The 24,185-nt window shown below is 39.6% G+C and overlaps 1 protein-coding gene across 1 annotated transcript in view; it reads left to right on the top strand.

Annotated features, from left to right (window-relative positions):
* Positions 1-6,586: 6,586 nt before the first annotated feature.
* Positions 6,587-24,185, top strand: part of SAMD3 (sterile alpha motif domain containing 3) — a 41,911-nt gene continuing 24,312 nt past the window's right edge. Inside the window, exons 1-5 of the mRNA XM_012736596.2 lie at positions 6,587-6,998; positions 7,683-7,866; positions 10,749-10,892; positions 22,938-23,123; positions 23,379-23,463. Of these exons, the coding sequence (XP_012592050.1) occupies positions 6,920-6,998; positions 7,683-7,866; positions 10,749-10,892; positions 22,938-23,123; positions 23,379-23,463 (678 nt within the window). The 5' untranslated portion in view covers positions 6,587-6,919. The remainder of the gene's footprint in view (positions 6,999-7,682; positions 7,867-10,748; positions 10,893-22,937; positions 23,124-23,378; positions 23,464-24,185) is intronic.

Here is a 24,185-nt window from a genome sequence, read left to right on the forward strand (position 1 = left end):
AGTACTTCAAAAGGAAAATATATATTATTCAATCACTTTGGATGAATCAACTGATACTACTGACTCAGTGAAGGCTTTATACTTCATTAGGGTCATAACAGAAGATTGTCTTTGCTATGAAGACTTACTCACTTTGCACACTCTTGCAAACAGAACACAGGGAATAGATATCTTCAACAACTTTCAAGAAAAATGTTGTGAAGTTGAACTGAATTTGGTAAATTTTGTGAGCATATGTAGATGGTGCACCTTCCATGACAGGAAAACATGAAGGGTTTATTGAACAGATTTTTTAAAAAGTATTAACAAATCCAGATGCTCTCTTTTATTTTCATTGTATCTTGCATTAGCAAAATCTCTGTGCTAAAGCTACTATTTTAAGTGCTACTTTGCAACAAGTTATAAGTATTGTTAACTATATTCATGCAAATAAAACACAGCATTATCAGTTTCATAACATGCTAAAGCTGAATGATGAGGCATTCAATGTGGATTTACCATATCATTCTAAAGCACATTGTCTATTGCAGAGACAGCTGTTAGCCAAAATTTTATATCTGTGAGAACAGATAGTTAAATTTTATGAAGAATAGAATCAGCAATGTGAATTATTGAAAGAAGATTTCTATAAGAATGCGGCATTTCTGTGTGATATCATGTCAAATCAAAATGACTTGAATATTTCTTTGCAAGGTAGAACTAAGTCTATATATGATATGTGGCAAAAAAAAATCCAAGCATTTTGAAAAAGGCTATGTTTTTTCAAACAGTTAGCAAAGGTCATTGATGAACATGATGATATATTTGAAGAATACCCAACTGTAATAGATCCATTAATTGGAGAATACAATGAAAGGTTCACTGACTTTGAGAATCATGACAGCATTTCAGCCTTACCTAATTGATATCACAAAGGCACCTAAAGAACTACAGATGGACTTGACTGAGCTCTCAGTAGATGGCAGGTTAAAATCATTGTTCAATGCTAAGAAAAATCCAATTGAAATATACAAAAATGCAGTAGAATACCCACACTTTTGGCAACACGCACAAAACATGCTTTCTTGCTTTTCAACCCCTTACTGTGGCAAATCTACATTCTCCTACCTAACCCAAATCAAGGTGCCCTTAAGGTCACAAATGACTAATTCCCAGAGGATCAACTGACACTGCAGACCTCTATGCTGCAACTAAACATTCAAATGCTTTCCAACAAATAGCAGACACAGCAAAGTCATTAAAAGGTTAACTTTAAAATTAATAGTTTTCATTTTTTCATTATTAAGTACATAGTAGTTACATTTTTATGAAATAATGTAGATTTTTTAGTATATCTAATTGAAATTTCTTGAATGCAGCCTTATTTGATTATAGTTAACTTGGCTTTCCAACATGAAAAGTTTCCCCACCCCTGGTGTAGGTGATATGAGGTATTGTCCCATCAAAGTGTTGATTTTCTTTTTTGTTTTTAAACAGGGTCTCACTCTGTCACCCAGGCTGGAGTGCAATAGCATCATCATAGCTTACTGCAACCTCAAACTCTAGTGCTCAAGGGATCTTTCCACCTCAGCTTCCTAAGTAGCTAGGACTACAGGTGTGCACCACCTCACCTGGTTGATTTTTTATTTTTTGTAGAGATGGGATTTTGTTATTTCATCCAGGCTGGTCTTGAACTCTTGGACTCAAGTAATCCTTCCAACTCAGCCTCCCAAAGTGCTAGGACTATAGGTGTGAGCTACTGTTCCTGGACCCCAACAAAATTTTTTGGATATCCCTTCTTTCGTCACCAATTTGAAACATCTTTTTAATACTCCCACATAAATATTTCTGTTTCTAGGCTTCTATTCTGTTTCAATGATCTGTTCTCTTTGCTCTAGTTCTGTGCTTTTATATTTATTATAGTTATATAATACTTTTTAATATCTGGGAATGCAAGTCATTTTGCCAACCATTTTTGTCTCTTTTTACCTATTTTTTCTTCCACATGAACATTAGTACCATAGTAAGTAAACATATAACCACACATGAATATTAATTGTATAATCATAGTCAATATGAATGATAACAATTTATAAATTAATTCTGAGAGAACTGACATCCTCAAACTATTAAGACTTCTCAATCACACATCTAGCTTTTGATAAAATTTAACAGCACAGATCATAGCTACCACCTCTGGCAAGAACCCCGAGGGCTGTAGTCTGTGCTACTGAACCATAAACTTTGACAGTCAACTAGGCAGAAGCAGGAATGAACCATAAGTTTGACTCCGAGGCCAAAAGACCTGCATGTTTGTGACTGAAAAGTCCCAAAAGACCTGGAACCCTGGCCCACTGCAATTTTCGTTAGTTTAATTAAACCTCCCAGATAAATGGCTCTCTAGTTTCTTTGTAAATGTAAAAAATATTAAATTTAAGTTACTCTTATTGTGTTTACCACTTCTCCTCTTCCTCCAACTACTTGGGGATGTTGTGTGATAAGTTTTGCTGGGAAGAAAAAAACCAGTGAAGGCTTATTAGTGTTCACAAAATTAAGATATTTTTTTCTTACAGCAATCCCTTTCTGACCAATAACATTTTAATCAACAAGTTCAACCATAAGAAATCACTAAATTCTTATATGTACAAAAATGGCAATTTCATATGGTTCAGGTTAGTGGCTAATGACAGCCCCTTCCGGCATGTTTCACTTGCTTGGTGTCTGCTTGCTTTTTAGCTCTCACTCACTTTATGGCCATGATGTGTAGAAAAAAATTAAGTTTTGTTTCCTAAGGTATTTAAAAGATTAACATAAACATCTATGTTTTCTAGAATGAAAATTGGTGCATATATGAATGTTTAGTAAAGGCTAAAGCCTTCCGTCTCATATACAGTTTACTTCGTGAAAGAAGCCTTTCCTGTAATTTATTTGACTTAGCTGACTAAATAATCTTTGTAAAGCGTGTAATATACTGTCAGTTCAATGACCCTCTCAAGTTTAAGTACATCTGTAAACTCTTAGCTCAGTAGTCTAATCCCATCAGTGATCTCCCAGTGATCTCTTGTTATTCTCTACCACGTGGTCACCATGCCAGGCTGCATGGTCCATGCTGAGGTTCCAAACATGACTTAATTCATTTTTGGCTTTTTATTTTCAGTTCGTTATATTGATCCTGCTTCCTCCAACTCCTTCACTATCATCTACACTATCTATGTCTATCATTCTCAGATTCCAAATCAAGATTCTGTCAACTGAAAAGAACCCAAACTTTGTAAAATAATTTAAAGAGGTTTATTCTGAGCCAAATATGTGCAATTATGGCCCAGAGGGTTACACTCAAGAAGCCTTGAGCAAGTGGTCTCACCATGATTGGGTTATAGTTTGGTTTTATACATTTTGGGGAGGCAGGAATTACACATTAAGTCATAAATCAATACATGGAAGGCATACACTAATTAGTTTGGCTTGAAAAGGCAGGACATTTAGAAGCAGGACATTACAGATTATAGGTAAGTTTAAAGATTCTTGGATTCGTAATTGGTTAAAGAAATAAAGCTTTGTCTAAACGTTTTGGAATGCTTTAAGTTAAGATAAGGAAATCTATTAATCAGAGACAAGCCATGGGACATATACAGGGCTTATACCCAAACTTAAGTGATCTGTTCTGTAAATGGATGACCTGCAGGTGTGACTTAAGTGTTGTCTTGTGTAGCCTGAGGCCTGTTAATGAGTTACAAAGAGTATCTCTAAGAAGGGAAGAAAGGGGCAGGAGTAGGCATGTCTGACCTCCCTTCTTGTGGCCAGCAATTCAGCTTCAGGTATTTCTGGGGTCCCCTTGACCAAGAGAGCCCCATTCAACTGAGGGGCTTACGATTTTATTTTAGTTCACAATTCACTCACTTCCAGGAGACTGTGGAAAAATCCAGCCCCATAATACTTTCTAAAGCACTTGTCATAATTGGCTCTATATCATATTCTGCTTATCTATGCGTCTTACCTTCCTAGTAAGGCTTCTTTAGTGCAGCATAGTTCACTCAGCTTTGGGCTATCTAGGCAGTATACATCTTTATGATTGCAGTACGCAAGATATTTTAGTTGGTGATTTCAGTTTTCATTCCACCTGTAATGGTGATGGTTGGAATGAATACTGGCCCAAAGTGGATGAGATGTTATGCTCCGATAGAGTATCACAATGCCATTGCCTCATATTGTACCAGCAAAGCCTCTACCCAAGAGAATAGCCTAGATGTTGTTCTATGGGCCCACCACATTCCCATTTTTGTACCTCAATTTTCCTTCTTTTAAACCATCAGGACCTGACTTTTGCTAAATGGTTTGTTCCTTCAAGTACAGCTATGGTAGACGTTCTTTCCCAGGGCAGGATGAGGTATTGACCCAGGAGAGGGCATTTGATGCCAGCAAAGCTTTTAGAAATCTTTTTGTTGGCTCAGCTTTTGACTTCAGGAAAAAAAAATGCAGACAGAAAAAAAGTGACAAGAAGTTTTCATATTTTCTTAAAAAGTGCTTCTTTGTGGTTGATGTTTTTATATGTTACATTGTTCCCTTGAAGATTATAAATCACATTCACAGCAGTTTGCCCTATTATCTTCCTTTGGAGTTTTAACAAATTTATTAAATAAAACTTGCATGTATTTAGGGTGTTTTAGCTAAAGTTTTACCTTTATCTGGCTTTAGTAAGATGAGATCATTTAATATTTAATATAAATTTATTTTATTGTAGTATAATTTAGTCAAACAATGAGAATAGTTTGGCTAGAGCATTCACATAATGTTATCTCAATTCGTTTTATTCTTTCTTTTATTATTGTATCTTAAAATATTTAGGGATAATACTGTTCCTCACAGTTTGAAATCTTTTCAGATGTTTCTGAAACTCAGAATAAAGCTACCAGATACATCTTTTCTCATTTGATGTATTGTTTATTCCTTCATGGTGTAGAAGATCACAAATACTATAATCCATTATTTATGTGAGAGGAAGTTGTAAGGTTACTACTTAAATATGTTATATTGTCTCTAGGCAGTGATACTGTTTTATTTTCTTAAATATTTAGAAAAACTAATGGGCAAAAACTATACTATTATATATTTTTTTACTGTGTTTATATGAGGTTATAATTTGATAACTGTTTTGTTTTTCTCAGAAGTAGAATTGGGGTAAAAGTCTGCAAATTTTAAAATATGTGAGCATTTCCAAATACTCATTTTATTTTTAAATTTCCTTTTATCCATCCATGGCTATGAGGCATTATCTTCTGCTCTGCATACCTTTTAATCTTAGAGTTCAGAGAATTATTTTCTTTTTTTTTTTTATTTCTTTTCTATTTTTTTCTAAGTCCTAGTCTTCACAAGGAAGCTAGAAGTGTGACAGAAAGGTGTGATTTTTAATTTACACCAGAATCTCGCAAATAATGACTTTTCACACCCTGCTATTGCTGCTTAGCCTAGGGGAGGAGTTCTATGGCTACTGTTTGTCATAGCAAATTAAATCCACTGCAGTAATTCAGAAAGACGTTTTTTTATATTTAACCCTTGTTTCAATTTTTCATCTTGGTGTTTGTGAATACTTACGAGTATGTGGCTTATTACTTTGAAGTGTACTTATTTTCTAGGAAATGATTTTTGAAGGCTATCTTTTCAAGGTTGTCAAGTATGAAAGGTAAACAAACACCTTTCCCCTGTCCACCATTCTGTGATGCTGATAACTGTTAAATTATTTAAAGATACAAACATGAAAAATACAGTAATATTTATTTTAGAACTTGCAGCAATAAAATTAAAAAACATGAGCTCATAAATAGTTTTATCTTTCCTTATGATTCCATTTCTCCAAGAGTAGCTTTTCTCCTGTCTTTATAGAATATCTTACAGTATAAGTAAATGTATATCATTTAGTTTGAAAGCTGAAATTGCAAATAATATTAAAAGATGAAAATTTTTAAAGTATTTTTTTTTCAGTTTCCTCCCAGTCCTTTGGATTGAATTATAAAAGCAAGGAATAAGCTTCCTAATTGGAAAACAGGAAAAATTATTAAACTAGGTATACTTGTTTTAAGTTTACTAAGTGGTTAGGGAATAGTGGCATGTACAAACAAGTAAATAGTTAAAGAATATATCTTGCAAACTCTGTATATGCTTCTTTCACTTAGACAAGTATTAATAATATTCATTGTCCAATTTTGAATTTGCCAACTAAGAAAAAAAAAAGTTTTCAGTTAGCATGCTAGTTTATCCTAGTTATCTTACCAATCATAATAGTGACCAATAAAGTTCTAGAACTGAGTGGAATGTGTACATGTATTATTGAAAGGAAAGACAGAAATGTTCAGAGTCTTCTGAGATATTTGGGTCCTACTTCCTCCTCTTGTTAAACCAAAGCAATGATAAGCAGGAAGTTAGAAGCTCTTTCTCCTAGCTAGAAGCAGCAAGGGGTTAACCAGTCTTGGTTTACTAAGTATCTGTCAGGCTTTTATCTGATCCTTCCTCCCTTCCTCCCTTGCCCACCCCTTTTGTAAATGTCAACCACTTCCTGAAGAGCTTGGTAGTGGTGAATTTCACACCTCTCTTTTCTTTGTGAAGAAACCTGGGTGTTAATGGTACAGGATTGGGTACCATTGTGTATCTCTGGCTGTTAGTAAAGCCCAGGGATGCCTGTGGGGAAAAAAGTAGGAGAAGGTGAAGAAATTTGAAAAATGAGACTAGGAAATAGGTTTAAATCGGTCTTCTTTTTAAAATGAGTATTTGTTTCATTAGCTACTTTTAAATGTGTATTGCAAAAATAGTGATTCTGAAAAAGCTTACCATTGAGAGTCCAAAGGAGTCTAGCAAAGGAAGGAGCTGATTAAGAACAACAATCAGAAAGAAAGGCTGGGGAATCTTCTGCTTTCTTACTCTACAGGTGTATTTACAGGATACAGCAATGGAAACTTGGTCAGTTGATCAGGTCTGCAGTTGGTTGATGGAGAAAAACTTAGGAGAGCTAGTTCATAGGTTTCAAGGTGAGTTGTTTACATTTTCAAGAAATTTTAATTGAGCAGCCCAGATATTCTGATGTCTTCTGTTATTGAAAATTACTTTTATTGCCCAATGTTTGTGTGCATGTGAATGTGGATAAGGAGCTGCTGCAATAGGGGACTTTTCATTTGTTTATTGACTGTAGCAGTTTCCATTGGAACCTAACATCCACAGGAGAATATAATATTTCAAGAAGAACTCAAGTAAAACAAAGTCTTAAGAGTTAGTTAAACTATATATTTGACATATGCATTTCATATTGCTTTTGTTCTTAAATAATGCTGCATGTGTTTTGAGCAGTGTTGGGTTTACATGTATTGAGTAGTAACTAGAAGATATTACTGGGAATAATTTCCTAGGAATATTTTTTTCCATATAAAAAGGATGCCTGTTAGAGAGAATTAGAATGGGGAGGATGTTAATGTGGAAATTAAAAGTTTTTTTGTGACTCCATGTTCTGATAACTTTCTTAGGAGCAGACATCAATTTGGAATTATTATCAGAGTTCTATCTTTGTCAAAAATATGAATAATTTTATAACTGCAGAGGACAAGTTTAGATGATCTTTTAAACACCGGAAATAATTTTGCCTATTCAGAGTGCCTGTGTTTCACAGGATTTTACCAGGAAGCCAGATAGAAAACTAATGTTTTCTTTCTTTTTCCCAGAGGAAGAAGTAAGTGGAGCTGCTCTTCTAGCACTTAATGATCGGATGGTTCAGCAACTGGTCAAGAAAATTGGACACCAGGCTGTTCTGATGGATTTAATTAAAAAATATAAGCAGAACACTCAAGGAGTAAAGTCCTCTGGAAGCCCCAGAGAGACAGCTCTGGTCACGCAAACAGAACCAGAGTAAGTATGTTCATAAATGGCCTTATTTTTGATTCTGTGCTTTACCAGCAATGACTATAGTATAATATTTGGGGATTAAAACTCTTTGAAAACTATGACCATTCTCAGCTACACTGTGTGTACAATATTTCGAATATTTGAGTAAAGGACATTCTGCAAAATTTTATGAATCAAGATACATTTGTTTTAAATTCACCACCTTTTAGACACTGATTTCAGTCATTAGGGAAATCCCATAGCAGGGAGTTCCTATGTAAAATGTTACAGGACAAACAGTTCAAATGTATGTATGACACAAGTAGAAATGGACTCCTGGAGCTCAGGTTTTAAAATTAGGGTTTAGAAAAGGCGTCTTTTTCTGTTGCTCCTTTGCTTTCCCCAAAACTATTTATTTATTTATCTATTTATTTATTTATTGTCCCAAGATTCCTTACAGTAACTAATTTATAATCTCATCTGAAGGTCTTCATAACAGATTTTGCTAAACATTCTTGCCACATGAGTTTTCTAAATTTTAAATAGTATCCTGAGAATAATGAACACTATGATAGCAACCCAGGAAAAAAGTATGTAGAAAAATTTGTGGTGGCAGATAAAAGCTCTGAGGTTTGGGGATGGTTTTATTTGTTTGATTTTTAATCACTGACTTCGGCAATGAATAGGAATGATAACAGGATTTATAAAATCAAAAATATCATTTTAACAAATCTCTGGCACTCTGATTTGATTTTTCCATATTCAAGACTTTTTGCAAGGTTTCTACGGTTAACTATTTGCTGCAGACCAACCATTCATCGATTTTAAAAATAAGAGTATGATGTTTGATAAAATGTATTCTGTGTTTTCGCTTTAATAAATATCTCTCTCTTTGATGAGCAATATGTTAGAGAGACCCGGCTAAGGTCATTTTATTTCTAGAATATTTGGAGATTTGGAACATAGAGGGAGAAAGGTAGACTTGAAGGGATGGTGTACAGTTGGACTGGAAATTCTACCAACTGATTTATTTGAAGGATTTCTCCTGAACATTGTTTTGGCATATCTACATAAAAGCATACTCTTGGACAAGTGACTTTTGATAAAGTTCCCACTGCAGGCTTTTACTCCTTCCCAGCAAAAGGAGGGTGTGAATCTCAAAGAGAGATCAAAGTAATTTCCAGGCGGTTTTGGATGAGTAGGACTTTTGAGCTGGAAGTTCCCTTCAGTTGACTGGAATCTTGATATTGCCTTGGGCACAGCTTACAAGAAAACAGGCAGCCTTGTTTCCACTGCAAATCAGTTTATAATGTTCTCAAGTAAATGAGAACTGGCTGGACTGCCAGGAAATCTGGGCTTTGTTCCTGGTTCTACCACTGACGTGGATTGATTATATTAAATGTTGGCATTCCTGTTTCTTCATCTATACATTGTGAAAAGTACTATGGTACCTAACTCCTTGTCAATGCACACTGATGTTAGGAATATTGTAATCTCTGAGCAAATCTCCCTCTCCTAGACCAAAATAGTCCTGTGTTAAATAAGAAGCTTTGTTAGCCTGTTAAGAAAGCTAAATTTCAAATATAGCCGAGACTGGGAACACTACTTGTTCAAGGATTTATGAGTGAGGACTTTTCACCCTACCCAGTAAGCAGTTGACACACTTTAAGGATTGTGCTGTTTTGGATTTAGGTTAAATTATTCTGGTGCAGAATCACAGTTGCATGTGAGAAGAGAATTCTGATTGGTTATATTTGGTTAAAAATGCTTATCTGTTATATTTGCTTGCTGTCAAATATATTGTCACTTGGAAAAGATATTGTCAAGTGGGAATGATAGTAGAAAGAGGCATGAGAATATGCTATTTAATTAAACCTTTTAGAAGTGCTTAATAAAGATAGAAAATTTGGTGTAAGAAAGAACCCTGAAGCTAAGTATCAAAATACTTGATTTCAAACCTCTGTTGTGATATTAGTTACTCATCTAGCCTTAGAAATTTGTTTGAATTTTTTTAGTTTTAGCTTCTTCAACTGTAAAATGAAGTGAGTAGAATAAATAATGCATTAGGTCCCTTCTAAAGGGTCTGTAATGGCATTCGAGAACAGAGATAGCAGATGGGTTTCAACTTGAGTGCAAATTCCACTAAATGGCTAATGATTGCATGGTATGTTGTTTTGAAAAGGATTTTTATGCCACATCTGGGCAGGATATTTGGCATCCTGTTCAGACATAAGCAGGTGATAGGCATATGAAATAGGTGGGAATCTGTGCAGTTGCTTTTTGGTTGTTGTTCTTGTTGTAGCTGGTAGGAAAAAAAAAATCACTGGACAGGAAGGTGGAAAAACTGAGTTCAAATCCTGGCACTGCTACTGAGTAACTTGTGGCCACAAGCAAGTTACTTTGCCTTCTGGACTTCAGTTGCATCACTCAGAAAATAAAGAAGTCAGTGGAGTGTGCTTCTCAGATCATGAGATTACACAGGCAATAAAATATCCCCCAAAACGGCAAGCAGCAGAGAAGGAGATCTGAGAGAGTTCACCATTTTATTTTATCAAAGAAGAATATTAAGTTAAAAAGGTACATTCTGTGATCCCCATCATTTCATAAAGGAAAGTATTATCTTAAAACCGTTTGAAAGGACAACAGATGGTGAAAACAGCACCATGCCCTGGCATCAGTCTACCTCCTCGCAGGTAGGAACCACTGGGGGAGATAACACCAGAGGGTCTTCCTTTCAGTTCTCTTAAGTCACGAGTCTAATGTGGCACTTGGAAGTGGACATAGACCATAATGTTCACCATGGGCTGACTCTACCCTCAGCGGTGCTGCGAGAGTATCTCTGATGATGAGTGGTTATGGCTTCTGCTGAATGAGCCCCTGACACACCTCTTCTTTCTTGGTTTCAGAGATGAAGCATCCTCCAGTCCAGCAGGCCTCCAACTCAGGCCTTGCTTAGGTCTGAACAGGACCCAGGGGGAGCAAGCACCATCTTTCTACCCAGTCAAAAACATTGATAATGGACAAATTGACCAAAGAGTATTGAAACAGAGGTGGGAGTGCCAACTTTAAGACATTTTAAAGCCAAATAATAATGTTATTTTTTTTCTTTTTTTTCCTATCCATATCTCAACTTTTATTAAGCAATAATACTTATCTACTTTATTTATTTATTTTTTCTTTCGGCATATTATGGGGGTACAAATGTTATTTTTTTAAATGAGATTTCATGTGTTCAAATGTATTTCTAATTTAAAACTTTTTGTTTTCTTAGAAAGGATTTTTTTTTAACCAAGTGATGAAGATATTTGGTAAAAGAGAAAGATTAAATTTCCTGGTTCTTGTATTGGAGAAGTATAGTTTTGAAATGTTATGATACATCTTTCAAGTATATATTCTTAAGGAAAATGAGCATTTTTCTGGTCATAAACTGTTTAGGGTGATTGGCATCGGCCACAAAGATGGAATTTATTCAGTGAATAATGCTCTATAGGATATGACTCTGGGGGAGTCTTTGGTTTTGTTTTGAATTTTGTCTTTAACTTGATTGTTCCTGACAGAGGCACTGTTTTAGTAAATGTTTCCTTTATGTTCTTACACTGGGTTTTATATGGTGTAATATTTCAGTATGTGGATTACAATGGAACAAACAATGGAAAACTGTAGATGGAAAGAACCACACATAGGAACGTGGTGCTGAGACAAAGTCCTGAGGACTATGGTGAGACGTGACTGCAAAGCCTAGAGTATTTCATGGCCACCTGGCCCAGGCAACCTGTGCACCCTTAACTCATAATACATATTGTCTCTGGTCGCTAACAAGTAAATGCTCTTCCTTAAATGTGCTATCATTGGAAGGAGAGGTTATCAGTTTGCATGGGGAATAGCCAGACAATAGCCAAGCAGGGGTGTGGTCCTTTACAGTTTGCATGACCCCTTTACGTTGTCGTCTCATTTACTCCACACAGCAGTCCTGCAAGGTGGGAATTACTCTCTCTTTTTTGTAAATGAGTAAAACTGAGATTTAGAGAAGTCCGGGGGTTTGGAGCTAGTTTTTCCAAAAGGACTGTTGTCACCTCAGCACAGGATCCGCCACCATCAGGGTGAGAGCTAAGGGGACCAAGGATAACAGCCTCTTACTCAGATCTGCAAGAGCCCAGCAGACCTGAAAGTGCAGGGAAGAGCAGCACCTCCGATGAGGGCCCTGCAGATGGCTCTGGCTCTGGGCTGTCCTCTCTGTTCTCCTTCCCTCCCTGCCTCCTGCACCCTCGCACCCACCCCCAGCTGCAAGGCCTCAGCTCCTCAAGATCTCCCAGTGTCAGGCCGGTCCTCCTCCGCACCACTGACCTGTCCGTGTTTGGGGTGGGGAAGAGGAGGGTGGAAGGGGATGTCTAGGTGAGGAGTTGGTTCCCTTAGTCTTCCTGGTTTGAATCATGGTTCTGAAAATGGAAATACGTTTTTAAGGTGGCTGCGATCCCCTCCTTTCTGCTTGTGGGTGCTCGTTGATTCCTAGAGCGCGCCTGTGATTGGCTCCAGGTGCATGGAGTAAGCCATGAGCTCTCAGCCACCCCTTCCAACATGGAGGGAGCTGCCCACAGTCAGTCCTGTCTGTGACTGCAGGAGTGTGAGTAGAGACCGGGAGAAGGATCAGTCCCGGTGGTGCCCACCATAGTATCCTCATCTGCAAAACAAAAATAATAATGACAGTTTCTCATGGTGCTCCTATGAGCCCTAAAAATAGATAACGCCTGCTGAGTGCTAAGCAGAGTGGAAGCACGTGGAAGGCACAACATGTGCAACCGTTTCTCCAGCCCTGCTCCAGGTGGTATTTCTACTTCCCTTAGGACAGCGGTCCCCAACCTTTGTGGCACTGGGCACGGTTTTCCTGGAAGACAACTTTTCCACAGAAGGTGGGGTGGGAGGGGGTAGTTTCTGGATGATTCAAGTGCATTACATTTATTGTGCACTTTATTTTTTATTATTATTACTCTGTAATATATAATGAAATAATTATATAACTCACCATAGGTTGGGGACCCCTGCCTCAGGACATCTCTTTTCTCCCTACTTGATATCAGTGGGAGATGAAGATACAACCTTCTATACATGCAGGTCTTCTCTCTTTCTAAGCCCTTTGGTGACATTTGATCCTCATAATGGCCCTTTGATACAGCAGGGCAGGGATATTACTCACAGGGCCTCATCAAAGGGACAGCCCCTGTGCTTCATGGCATTTCTCATTCTTAATACCACCTGGTGAGGAGGAGGAAAAAGTAGGACTGGCTTAGCAATTAAGAGAAACAGTAGGGTTTGGACATCAGTACCCTATCTTTATGTCTAATCATAAAGTCCCTCCAAGGCCCTGCACTTGTCTGTTGGCCACCAGCTGCCTGTCTCTGCACACAGCATGTCAGAGTTAACATGTCTAAAAATGAACTCTTCCCCCAGCCTTAGTATATATTTGGGGGTAGAAAACAAAAATCCACTCAAACTAAAGATAAGATTTTTTTTTTTTTTTTTGAGACAGAGTCTCACTCTGTTGCTCGGGCTAGAGTGCCATGGTGTCAGCCTAGCTCACAGCAACCTCAAACTCCTGGGCTCAAGCAATCCTTCTGCCTCAGCCTCCCGAGTAGCTGGGACTACAAGCATGCACCACCATGCCCGGCTAATTTTTTCTATATATTTTTAGGTGGCCAATTAATTTCTTTCTATTTATAGTAGAGACGGGGTCTCACTCTTGAGCTCAGGCTGGTTTCAAACTCCTGACCTTGAGCGATCCTCCCACCTCGGCCTCCCAGAGTGCTAGGATTACAGGCGTGAGCTACTGCACCCGGCCAAAGATAAGATTTTATTGGAATAAAAGCTTTCCCTGGCATCTAAGGGCGGAACACATAAGTTTCCCCAGACTTGAAGGAACAGGTGCTGGAGGTGGTGAAGCTGCCCCTCCTTTTCACACAGGGCCACGCAGCCACCAGCCACCATCTCTGTCTCTGCTCTGCTGCCCTGTCTGGTCTGCCCTGTGTCCTTCTCTTCACAAGGACGGATTTATCCTACTGCTGCTGGCTGCCCTGTTCTCCTTAGACTGCTTGGCATGTGACTGGTTTGCCACAGCACTAACTGCAAAGGAAATGCTCCCTGAGAACAGCTCAGGTCTTCCCAGTTGCTTCCTTCACCAGCCCAGTGTGGGTCAGGTGTCCCCTCCCGGACCATCAGCTGTGTGGGGGAAGGGCTGATGAGGGCAAGGCAAGGGCACCTATTTTAAAATTTCCCCTCTGGCCCTGCCCTTTATCCTGTGTCTTATCTCTGACAGTGACTGCACCATCCAGCCCTGTGGGCTATATCACTGGAGCCACCCTTGATCCTTTCTTCCCACCCGGGTGCCTGGTTCTGCAAGTCATTCAAGTTATTGATAAGGGGCTGATTGCATGACTTTTGTGTCAGGCTGCTTAGTTCCACATCCTTCCCTAGCAAGCCTCCAGTGACATTCCAGGCCAGGCAGGGAGCCCTTCTTCTATGCATAGTAACTTCTAAAGTGTATGGTTCGCAATACTTATAAAACTAGGCAATGATCACTTTAAAGTCTCTATTCCCTCATTAGCCCGTAAGCACCTCAAGGACAAAGACCGTGACCTTTTTGCCATTGTAAACCCAGCATTTTAGCTCAGCCACTGGCTCACAGAGGCTCACTAGGAGTTTTAAAATTAAATTGAGCATGTGTGAGCCAATAAGAGACTGGATTATATTTTCATGGGGCAAGATAAATATTTGAATAGCATCAATTTCTTTTTAGATCTTTTGATGTAATCTATACTAAACATGCTAATTTTCTTTTAACAGAGCCAAACTCCCAAGGGTTTGTAAGCCATTCACCCGTAACAGGCTAGAAAGCTGAAGGTGTTTGGCCACAGGGATGTCACAAAGCCAACTGCTTGCAAGAGGTAGGGCAGGATGCAGGAGCAAGTGCTTTGGGATCTCAGACGCTGGGTTCAAATCCTGACTCCTCCCCTTGCCCACCAAATTGTCTCTGCACCTCCTGGGATGGAAACACCCACCTTGGTATATAGCCCATGAGGTCCTAGTGAGATAGCATCCAAACATTTGGCCACTGTCACCATACCATACACGGTGGCAGTTACTATTCTTGTGATATTTCCCCCCATATTCCCTAAAATGAACATATGCTTTCCATCCAGATTATTTGCAGACAAAAAGAAAAAGAAGATTTTAAAGGCTGGAAATTCACCAGACTATGGTTCTTAGAAAGCCTCCAGCAGTAATGAAAATGAGCTGTGTGTGGCCCAGTGGATGAACTGGCTGTCCCAAGGAAACTCTAGGGTGCTATAGCACAATGCAATTTTCTTCCCTGACAGCTGATACTGTGCTTTTTACTGAATTGCTTGAACGCCCTTTTTAGAAGGATTATTAAATTCTGTCCTCATTATATGTTATCGATTTTGGGGAGACGAGTTTTTTTTTTTTGCAATGTTATTTTTTGTTTTTTATCTACCCTATTTGAAACTGTTTGCTTCTCCTTTAGTAGCTAATAAGGCATGAAATCAGATAAACAGGTAAAGGTTCCCTAAATGTTATTTTAAAAGCATTTCACTTGAACTTGAAATATATGTGTGCAGATGTTTTTGCTTCTGCCTTTGGGCATAATTATAAATTAGTCATGGTTTCACGCATATTTAAAAATTATTTTAATGACAGACTTTTTTTTCTGGTCTGGCTACTGCTATGAAATGGTATAGAATAAGCTTATCCTTCTCCCTGCACTCAGTAAGAAAGGCAGATGTCAATGGATTTGCAACACTTTTGATGTATTATTTGCAAGCACTTTGACATAGTAGCTCAGGGAAGGGGGCGACACAACTGTGTGTGCATGCTATCCTAGCATATAATAAAGGGGAGGCTCAATGAAGTGTGCTTGTCTAGTTATAAGTCTTATCAGTACAAGTTCTAGTTAGATGTGTGATTAGTCTTCTCAGATTCTACATCTGTGTCTTCTATGGGCAAAGAGGGCTTGGCAGGGGGAGGATGTCAGGGACCAGTCTATTTCATCTTTGCAGTGCTTGATACAGTAGATGATTAGAAAATGTTCTTTACTTGAAGGAATAGATGTATTAAGCATTTTCTGTGGTCTCAACTTAATTAAATAAAATATATGTAACCATAACAGAAAACAAAAGAATCTTGTAGGAGGATATTGGAGTGGGATCTTGAGATCCATGGCCACACGTGGTAATCCAATCATAGTGATAAAAGGCAGATGGGGCAGGAGAGGGGTAAGTATTGGTGTCAGACCACAACTCCAATCCGATAATGGCCAGCATTGGTAAGTCTGGAGACGTAGGAAAAGCAAGTAGTTGATAGTTTCGTTTTTTTGTTTTTCTGGTTTTTTTTATAGATAAGAGCAAGATCTTGGAGTGTGGTGGTGTAATCATAGCTCACTGTAACCTCAAACTCCTGGGCTCATGCGAGCCTCATGTCTCTGCCTCCCAAGTACAGGTGCACGCCACCATGCCTGACTAATTTTAAGTTTTTTTGTAGAGACAGGGTCTTTCTATGTTGCCCAGGCTGGTCTTGAATTCCTGGCCTCAAGTGATTCTCCTGCCGTGGCCTCCCAAAGTGCTAGGATTACAGGTGTAAGCCACCATGTCAGGCCAAGAATTTAGTTTTCAATCCTAGCTCTGCCATTTACCAGCTGAGTAACCTTGGGCAACTTATGTCACCTCCATAGGTCTCATTTTTTTATAAGCTATAAAATAAACAGAATGAGTTAAGTAAAATTCTTGGGACCTGGCACATAGTGGGAGCTCATAAATTTTACCTATTGTTTTAAATTATCTGGCCAGTCACCAACACACAGGGTCCAAAGAGACTCAAAAAATTCTCAATTCTAAAAAGTGGTCCCCAAGTAGAGGCATCAGGGTTTGCACGGGGAAGTGTAGATAGGCCAGGGGTGTCTGGAAGCTTCCCAGGTCCAGGGCTCCAGGCAAGGGGAGGATATGCTCCCATCCTCCCACAGGCCGGGGACATCAGTCAACTGTTGCAATAGAAAACAAAACAGGGACCGGGCGCGGTGGCTCACGCCTGTAATCCTAGCACTCTGGGAGGCCGAGGCGGGAGGATTGCTCGAGGTCAAGAGTTTGAAACCAGCATGAGCAAGAGCGAGATCCCATCTCTACTATAAATAGAAAGAAATTAATTGGCCAAATGAAAATATATGGAAAAAATGAGCCGGGCATGGTGGCCCATGCCTGTAGTCCCAGCTACTCGGGAGCCTGAGGCAGGAGGATCGCTTGAGCCCAGGAGTTTGAGGTTGCTGTGAGCTAGGCTGACGCCACGGCACTCACTCTAGCCTGGGCAACTAAGCGAGACTCTGTCTCAAAAAAAAAAAAAAAAGAAAACAAAACAGAAACAAGTCCCATGGACCAGTATGTATAATGACAGTATGTATAATGAGAAGGGAGAGAGGCCTTCAAGAATCTGGGTGAAGAAACCCTGTCACCACTGAGAGGGCATCAGAGGCAGCACAGGAGCTACCCTGGCACATGTAGATGATGGTCAAGGGCAGTGGAACAAGGGTCTCAGAGTGAAATGCAAGAGCCCACCATTTCCCCACCATTTCCTACCACGTGAGTGCGCAGAGCCTCATACCTAAAGCTCTGTGTTTTGGCGGTGTCACATACTAACTCTGTTCCTCAATTAGAGGTCCCAGCCTATGCAATGCAGAGAGGAGTCCTGCAGTAAGAAAGCCCATTTGACTTTGTCTAACCCAGAACTCTTTCTTTGTGTAACATCTACAAACATTACAGAAAACACCGTAGGCAATACTGATTTAAGGATTTTTGTAACCGAAGTCAGGATTCATTCATCCAACATGTAAATATTGAGTGCTTACTGTGTGCCGTGCACTATTGTAAGCACTGAGGACACCACAGGGGGCAAAGCAGACCAAGCTCACATACTAATGGGGCAGGAAAATAAATACGACGTTAGATTATAAATTTGCTTATAATCTGCTTATAAATTTGCTTCCTCATTGGCACTTTGCCAATGAGGAAGTGCTATGAAGACCAGTAATGCAAAAAAACGGTGGGGGGAAAAAGAGTGAGTGGCGTGCATGCATGTGTTGGTGAGCAGGAGGGTTCTATTTCAGATGGGGTTCTTGGGAATGTCCTTTCAACTTTGACTAGGTGACATTTGAGCACAGATCCAAATGGAGTGAGGAATATTGGCTCACTGAGCTAGAACCAAACTGTCCCTCGTTGGAGGCTATCTGTGGACTCAGCCAAACAGAAATTGCAGAATCAGGGAAATTGGGCCGACATGGCTGATAAATAACTTTCTGACTCATGAACATTTCCATTAGATTTCATATTAAGTCTTTAGAGAGATCCAGAGCATTCTTGATTTCTAATCTGTTTTCCCCCTTTTGTTCAGTCCAAGTTACTGGCTTTACACCAGGAGCTAGGTATTATTTAGACACGGGGGAGGGGAAGGACAATTTAGTTCTTGCCTTGGGGAACTCAGAGTGTAGTACACAAGACAGATATGTAAGCAAATAACTGCAACATGGAGAAAATATGTGGAACTAGAAAGGCACAGGGTACAGAAGGAGCACAGAGGGAGGAGAAATAAGACTGTCAGAGAGGTGAGTGTGGAGGTGGCCATTGGCAGAAAGCTTCACAAATATTGAGGGAGGATTTTGAAAGATGATTTGAAATTCATCTTAAGGAAAATGAGGCAGGAGAAGAAAAGGACAATTCATTGTATGTGCAAAGGTACAAATACCTGAGATAGCATGGAAGATTCTGTTTGGAGTATGTAAGTATTTTTGGAATGTGAGAGATAGAGGCAGAGAAAATGGAGTTGCGGTAAGTGGTGAGAGATGCTGTTAGAGAGGTAAGGAGGGGGCTTCTGTGCTATGCTAATGAGCAGGGCAGCACTTCTTAACCTTGACTGCACGTTAGATTCACCTGGGGGACATAAAAAATATCAATGCCCTGACATGGTGCTTCTCAAACTCTAATGTGCTTATAAATCACTTAGGAATCTTGTTAAAATGAGATTCGGATTTAGTAGGTCTGGTCTGGGGCCTGAGATTCTGCATTTTTTAATGCCAGTGTTATTCTAGGACCACCCTTTGAGTAGCAAGGCACTAGACCAATAAGAACTTCTGGGGGTGGGACTTGTCCATCAGTATTTCTTTTAACCTTCTACAAATAATTCTAGTGTATAATGAGAGTTGAAAACCACTGTTGTAGGTTATAGGGAATAATCAAAGGGGTTCAAGCAATGAAGTGATTTGATCAGGTATAAAGAGTTGTCATTTACCGTGTGGCAGTGATGAGAAGACCCATCAAGGCACTAAAGTTCAAGCAGGAGATGATAAAGGTCTAAACTAAGATGGTGATAATAGGTGTGAAAAGGGTGCTTAAGTATAAAGTCAGCAGGATTTGAGGATCCCCATTAATGAGGGGGAGGGTAGGATTTGATAGGTGTAAGTTTTCTCCTGCATTTCTGGCTTGTGTAATTGGTGGTACTATGAACAAAATGAGAAAACAAATATGAAAATAGCATTGAGAAGTGTATGTCCAACAGCTTATTCAATAGAACTTAGAGCTAGGGCTTCTTCTCACTGCTTTACATACCAACATTCCATATATGAAAACATACAACAGGAGTCAGCTCGAACAATAGTTCAATAATACAACCTCCAAAGGAGAGAGAGGGCCTCACCATCTTTGTTCAAAGGCCCAGTTTTTTTCATTACTCAGTAGCCACAGAATGTCCTTGCCCACTGTGAGAGTCAGTGATCCATCAGATTACTTGAATCCTTCCGAATGGAAGACTTTAAGAAGCTACACGTAGAGGCAAACCATAACCTGGGCAGTGCAGGATGGGAAAAAGACCAAGTCACTGAAGATTTTGCCCCGTGAGGCATATCAAACCAGCACTCTGGGCCAGATTTAAGTAGTGACTTTTCTACTATACACCCCCAAGATGCTCTGAAGATATATGCTATTCTCTGTGAGGTCAGGATCCAAAAGCCTAGCAATGGGAAAGTGGATAAAAAGAAAGCTGCTCTAGATTCACTTGTCCCTGAACCAATAGATTTTGATACCTCTAAACTACAAAATAGTAGTACTGAACCATTTTGCAACAACTCAGTAGGTCACGTCTCATTCGTTTTTCTTATGTATGAATGAAGAAGAAAAAAGAAAAAGGGACTTGGACATGACAGCTCTGTGAGATCTGTTTATGTGAATGGTAGTAGATAAAGAAGATAAAAGCTGAGTTTTTGGGACTTTGCATTTCTGTCAATAGCAAGAGGAATTGGGGAGTGGGAAGATATAAAAGATGTATTTATTTTTTCCTTCTTTTAGTCAGAGCCTTTGATTAGTCAGAGCCCCAGAGACTCCTGAGTCACTTGAATCTCACACTGGCAGCCAAGAGCACAGAGGGTTGGGAGGCATTTGTCTGACTGTGCCACAGCGTGGTGCGTGGTGCCATTCACATCTCTCCCGCCTTCTTTCTGCTCGATGGTAGGTTCCCGCATGCATTTCAGACACTGTATTCCTCCGGAAGTCTCATAAACTATGATTGGCAGATGTGAAAGCCCAGAGCTATAAAACATAAATTAAAAGCAAACATCAATATTCTGAGAATGTGGAGCAAACATTTTCTGAATTAGTGGTGGGTACCATCAGTAGCTATCACAAAACAGCATTTCCTTCTGGGTTCATGTGTGCCCTGCAGTGACCTTGTTCAGTGTTTTCAGAGATGGCATCTCACCTTGTTCATGGGTGTGTGTCTCTTTACTGAGCTTTTCAAAACTTCTTGTTCACTTTGTTTTCTTAGCAGTAGAAACTCTTGCCAAGGTAAAATAAAGCAGGTAATCCCCAGGTCACTGGCCTAATGAACACAGAAGCAGGATTTCTGCTTCATTTGCAGTTTGGTAAAGTTCCTTATTTTGAAGATATGAATTATAATATCCTAGTCTGCCCTAGAGTAAGATGACAGGAAGTTCTTGAAACAGAAGTCCACCTTGGTTCTTTTTCTTCTTCTGTGTTCCAAAAACATTTAAGCCATTAGATGTTGCTGAGATCACATGCTATTTAGTTTCAGAATTCATAATATTAAAAATCCCAATCTATACTATTCTCGGTGTGTAAAGTCTGCAGGCTTGGGTGTAGAGAAGAATGAAACGAAAATGGGATGCTAAAAGAGAGCGGCGTGTGGGACACACTTTCAGTTCAGTCCCTGGAGAGCATGGTATTTTGTCACTGCTTTCTCTTCCAACGGTCAGGGCACCACAGCTGGTGGTCCTTCAGAAATGAAGACCAAGCCCTGTGGCCAGAACGGCTGTCCTTCACAACAGAGTGCTGCCCTTGCTCTTCCCCCTGGAGGGCCAGAAAGCAGTACCATTTTATAGGACAAGAAAAGCATCACAGTTCCTCAAGTAGCAGATTATCTCCAAGTGGGTTGTCTTGGGAAAAGGTGTCATTTATGCCCTGAAATTTGTGGAAATAGCGATTATTTATAAGCTGACTAGGACTCCAGAAGTCAACCAGGGTTGACTCGAGTGTGATGTGAACTCTGCCCTTGGTCCCATAAAGAAGCCACATGGGGTGCAGCTGTAGCCTGGTGAGATGCTGAGAAAACAGCATTGGGAGGGTTTGTTTTTGGTGTGTTTGATCTCTTTGTCATTCTCTACAGGGGCAGTCTAGTTCATATATACTTTTTGTGTTTCTAGAGGACTCCACCCCAGATCTGCCTCTGTGGCATTGGTGTCCCACTGCTTTTTGTATTTCAAACTAAAGGACTTAGTGACCTACAACTTCTTTTCACTGGAGATTGGCTTGGTGCCTTGCTAGTCAAGGGTTTCTTTGTCATAAGTGGGTGGACTGTTTTAATATAACAGAACTCTTGTTTTTTTGAAAGATGTCAATTTTGTGTACGAAAACACAAGTTTGTTGAAATAAAGAGTTCTTTTGTCTGTCATAGGATATTACATTATATATTTTTTATCTCTCTCAAACATTCCTCAACCTTTCTACAACATTTGTGTCACAAACTGTTCCACTCAACAAGGACATAGGAAAATCAAAACCAATAAGGAGCTAAGACATAGTTGAGTACCCACAGGGCTGGTGTTGGACCAGGCCTTGTAGGGGATTTGGACAAGGAAGACCACCTGAGGGCCAAGAGATTGGGGATAGGAAGAGAATTCACTAGAGGAGAGGGCTAAAGACAAGCCTAGAAGCTTGAGGGAAACTTACGGCATAGTGCATAGTGCACTCTAAAGATTTAGTGACACTTGCATCTTGGCTGGATCCAAGAAATCACAATGTGTGGTAGTTGATAATAAGATAGCACTCAAAATCCTAATTATTAAATATGAGGAATTTAAATTGGAGATGTTAAGAAGTTACAAATCATTGAATTTCATTTTTTTCTCATAAAATTTGAAAATCATATCACCTATTTTATTTGTGGAGATAAATAAAGAGAGAATGAGAAGATTCCCTTGAACTTGAAGAGTCAACTAAATTGGAAGCAATTCTCAAAAAATATTTTTTAAAAAAGGAAACTAAGTTTATCTTACTAAAACAGGCAAGACCAACTAAATTAGGTGGCCCTTGTATTTCACTATAAACAACAGCAGAATAAATTAGAAGAATTTTCTTAATCAGGTGCTAAGACATTATGGTACACTTCATTTGCTTTGCTGAATTGCAACTTATTTTCTTTTTGTTAGGTATCTCGTCTAGTTTTGAGCTATGTATTACACGTTACCTTTTTAAGAAAAATGGATTAATATTCTTTCCAACTTCAGGCTTATTCTAAAGTCTATTTTATTACAACATTTTTTTTTTGGAACTACAATTATTTAAGTGTACGTGAAGAGACAGATACAACGAGCCTTCAGACATTCGTGGATAGGCACATGGATGGAAGATGGCTTGATGCCTTTCACATATTTAGGTCTCAGGAAAGTTGTTTATGAGTTCTCAGAATGTAGAGAACTAACAAGTTACATATATTTGGAATAGAATTTCACTTTTTTTGTGTGTGTTTTTATTTCACAGAAGAAATGTAAGACATGTTCTAGCAAGGAACAAAGCATTACAGTGGACAAAGTCGTATGTTTTACCGGAGTTTCCCTATGATGTCAAATGCATGTTGGCCGAGCAGAAGTGTCCCGACCACAGCATGAGGATAAGGATCATTGAGTTTCTCCAGGCCGACATGACCAAGTATCTGGAAGGCTCGCTGTGAGTAATACCAGTGCAGACTATCTGCTTGGGGAGAGAGTCTGTTTCCAGAGTGGAGTAGAATTCACTTGGAATCAACTCTTTTCAGATTGGGGATGGCATAGTGGTAATATGTCCAACATTGCCCAATATTTGAATGTCTAATTTGTTACATAGAAAGATTTGAAGAAAAACTGAGTATAATTTCGACTCATCTTAAAGGAAGGGACATGGGAAGCTTGAAGTGAAACATATCCTCCTTGTTGCGGTTAACAGGTACCCCACCACCCAGCAGTACAACGATGTGGTCAGCGCGCTGCTGCGGGCCCACCCTTTCCTGGACGAGGACGGCTGCGGCTTTGTGAGTGACCCGTCGCCCCATCTTGATAACCTCAGCCCCTCTTAACACTCTAAATAGCCTCGAGCTGTCCAGTAATTTTATCTTCAGCCCAATTTTCTTAGCTTCTCTCCCTCTTCGGTCTATCTTGGTCTGTCCGTGTTTTTTTTTTGACTATTTCTTGACTCTTTCTCTGTCTCTGTTTAGTCTCTTTCTGATTTTTTTGTTTCTTTGTCTTTGTGCCTTTCTGTCAGTTCCCGCTGCTTCCTTCTTGGCTTTGCGCATGCGCGCGATCTCTCTCTCTCTCTCTCTCTTTCTCTCTCTCTCTCTCTCTCTCTCTTTCTCTCTCTCTCTCTCTCTCTGTCTCTCTCTTTCTCTCTCTCACTCTCTCTCCTCGTTTTGATAACTTCTCTGTCTCTCTGTGCCCTGTGTTTGTCTTCTCTGTCATCTGTCTACCCTTCTCTCCAGGCTGTTTGGAAGCCCCGGTGTACCGATGAGTCTCTAGGAGAGTGTGATTTGTAGAAAGAGAGGGGAGTGACCACACTTGCATCAGAGCTGTCATCAGTCAAACGTTTCTTGCCTTCTGATTAGACCCAGTGGGGAAGTTGTCTGGCTTTGAGGCCCTGGTCCCCAGCCTCAGTGCAGACTTGGCCCTCTCACGTCTCTGCTGCCCTGACAGATTCTAAAGATGCTCTGGGGCCGCAGTTAACTCGGGCTACACAGTAGGATTCTCAGAGATGCTGAGA

Source organism: Microcebus murinus, chromosome 5 (genome assembly GCF_040939455.1).
Source record: "Microcebus murinus isolate Inina chromosome 5, M.murinus_Inina_mat1.0, whole genome shotgun sequence".
Lineage (NCBI taxonomy): Eukaryota > Metazoa > Chordata > Mammalia > Primates > Cheirogaleidae > Microcebus > Microcebus murinus.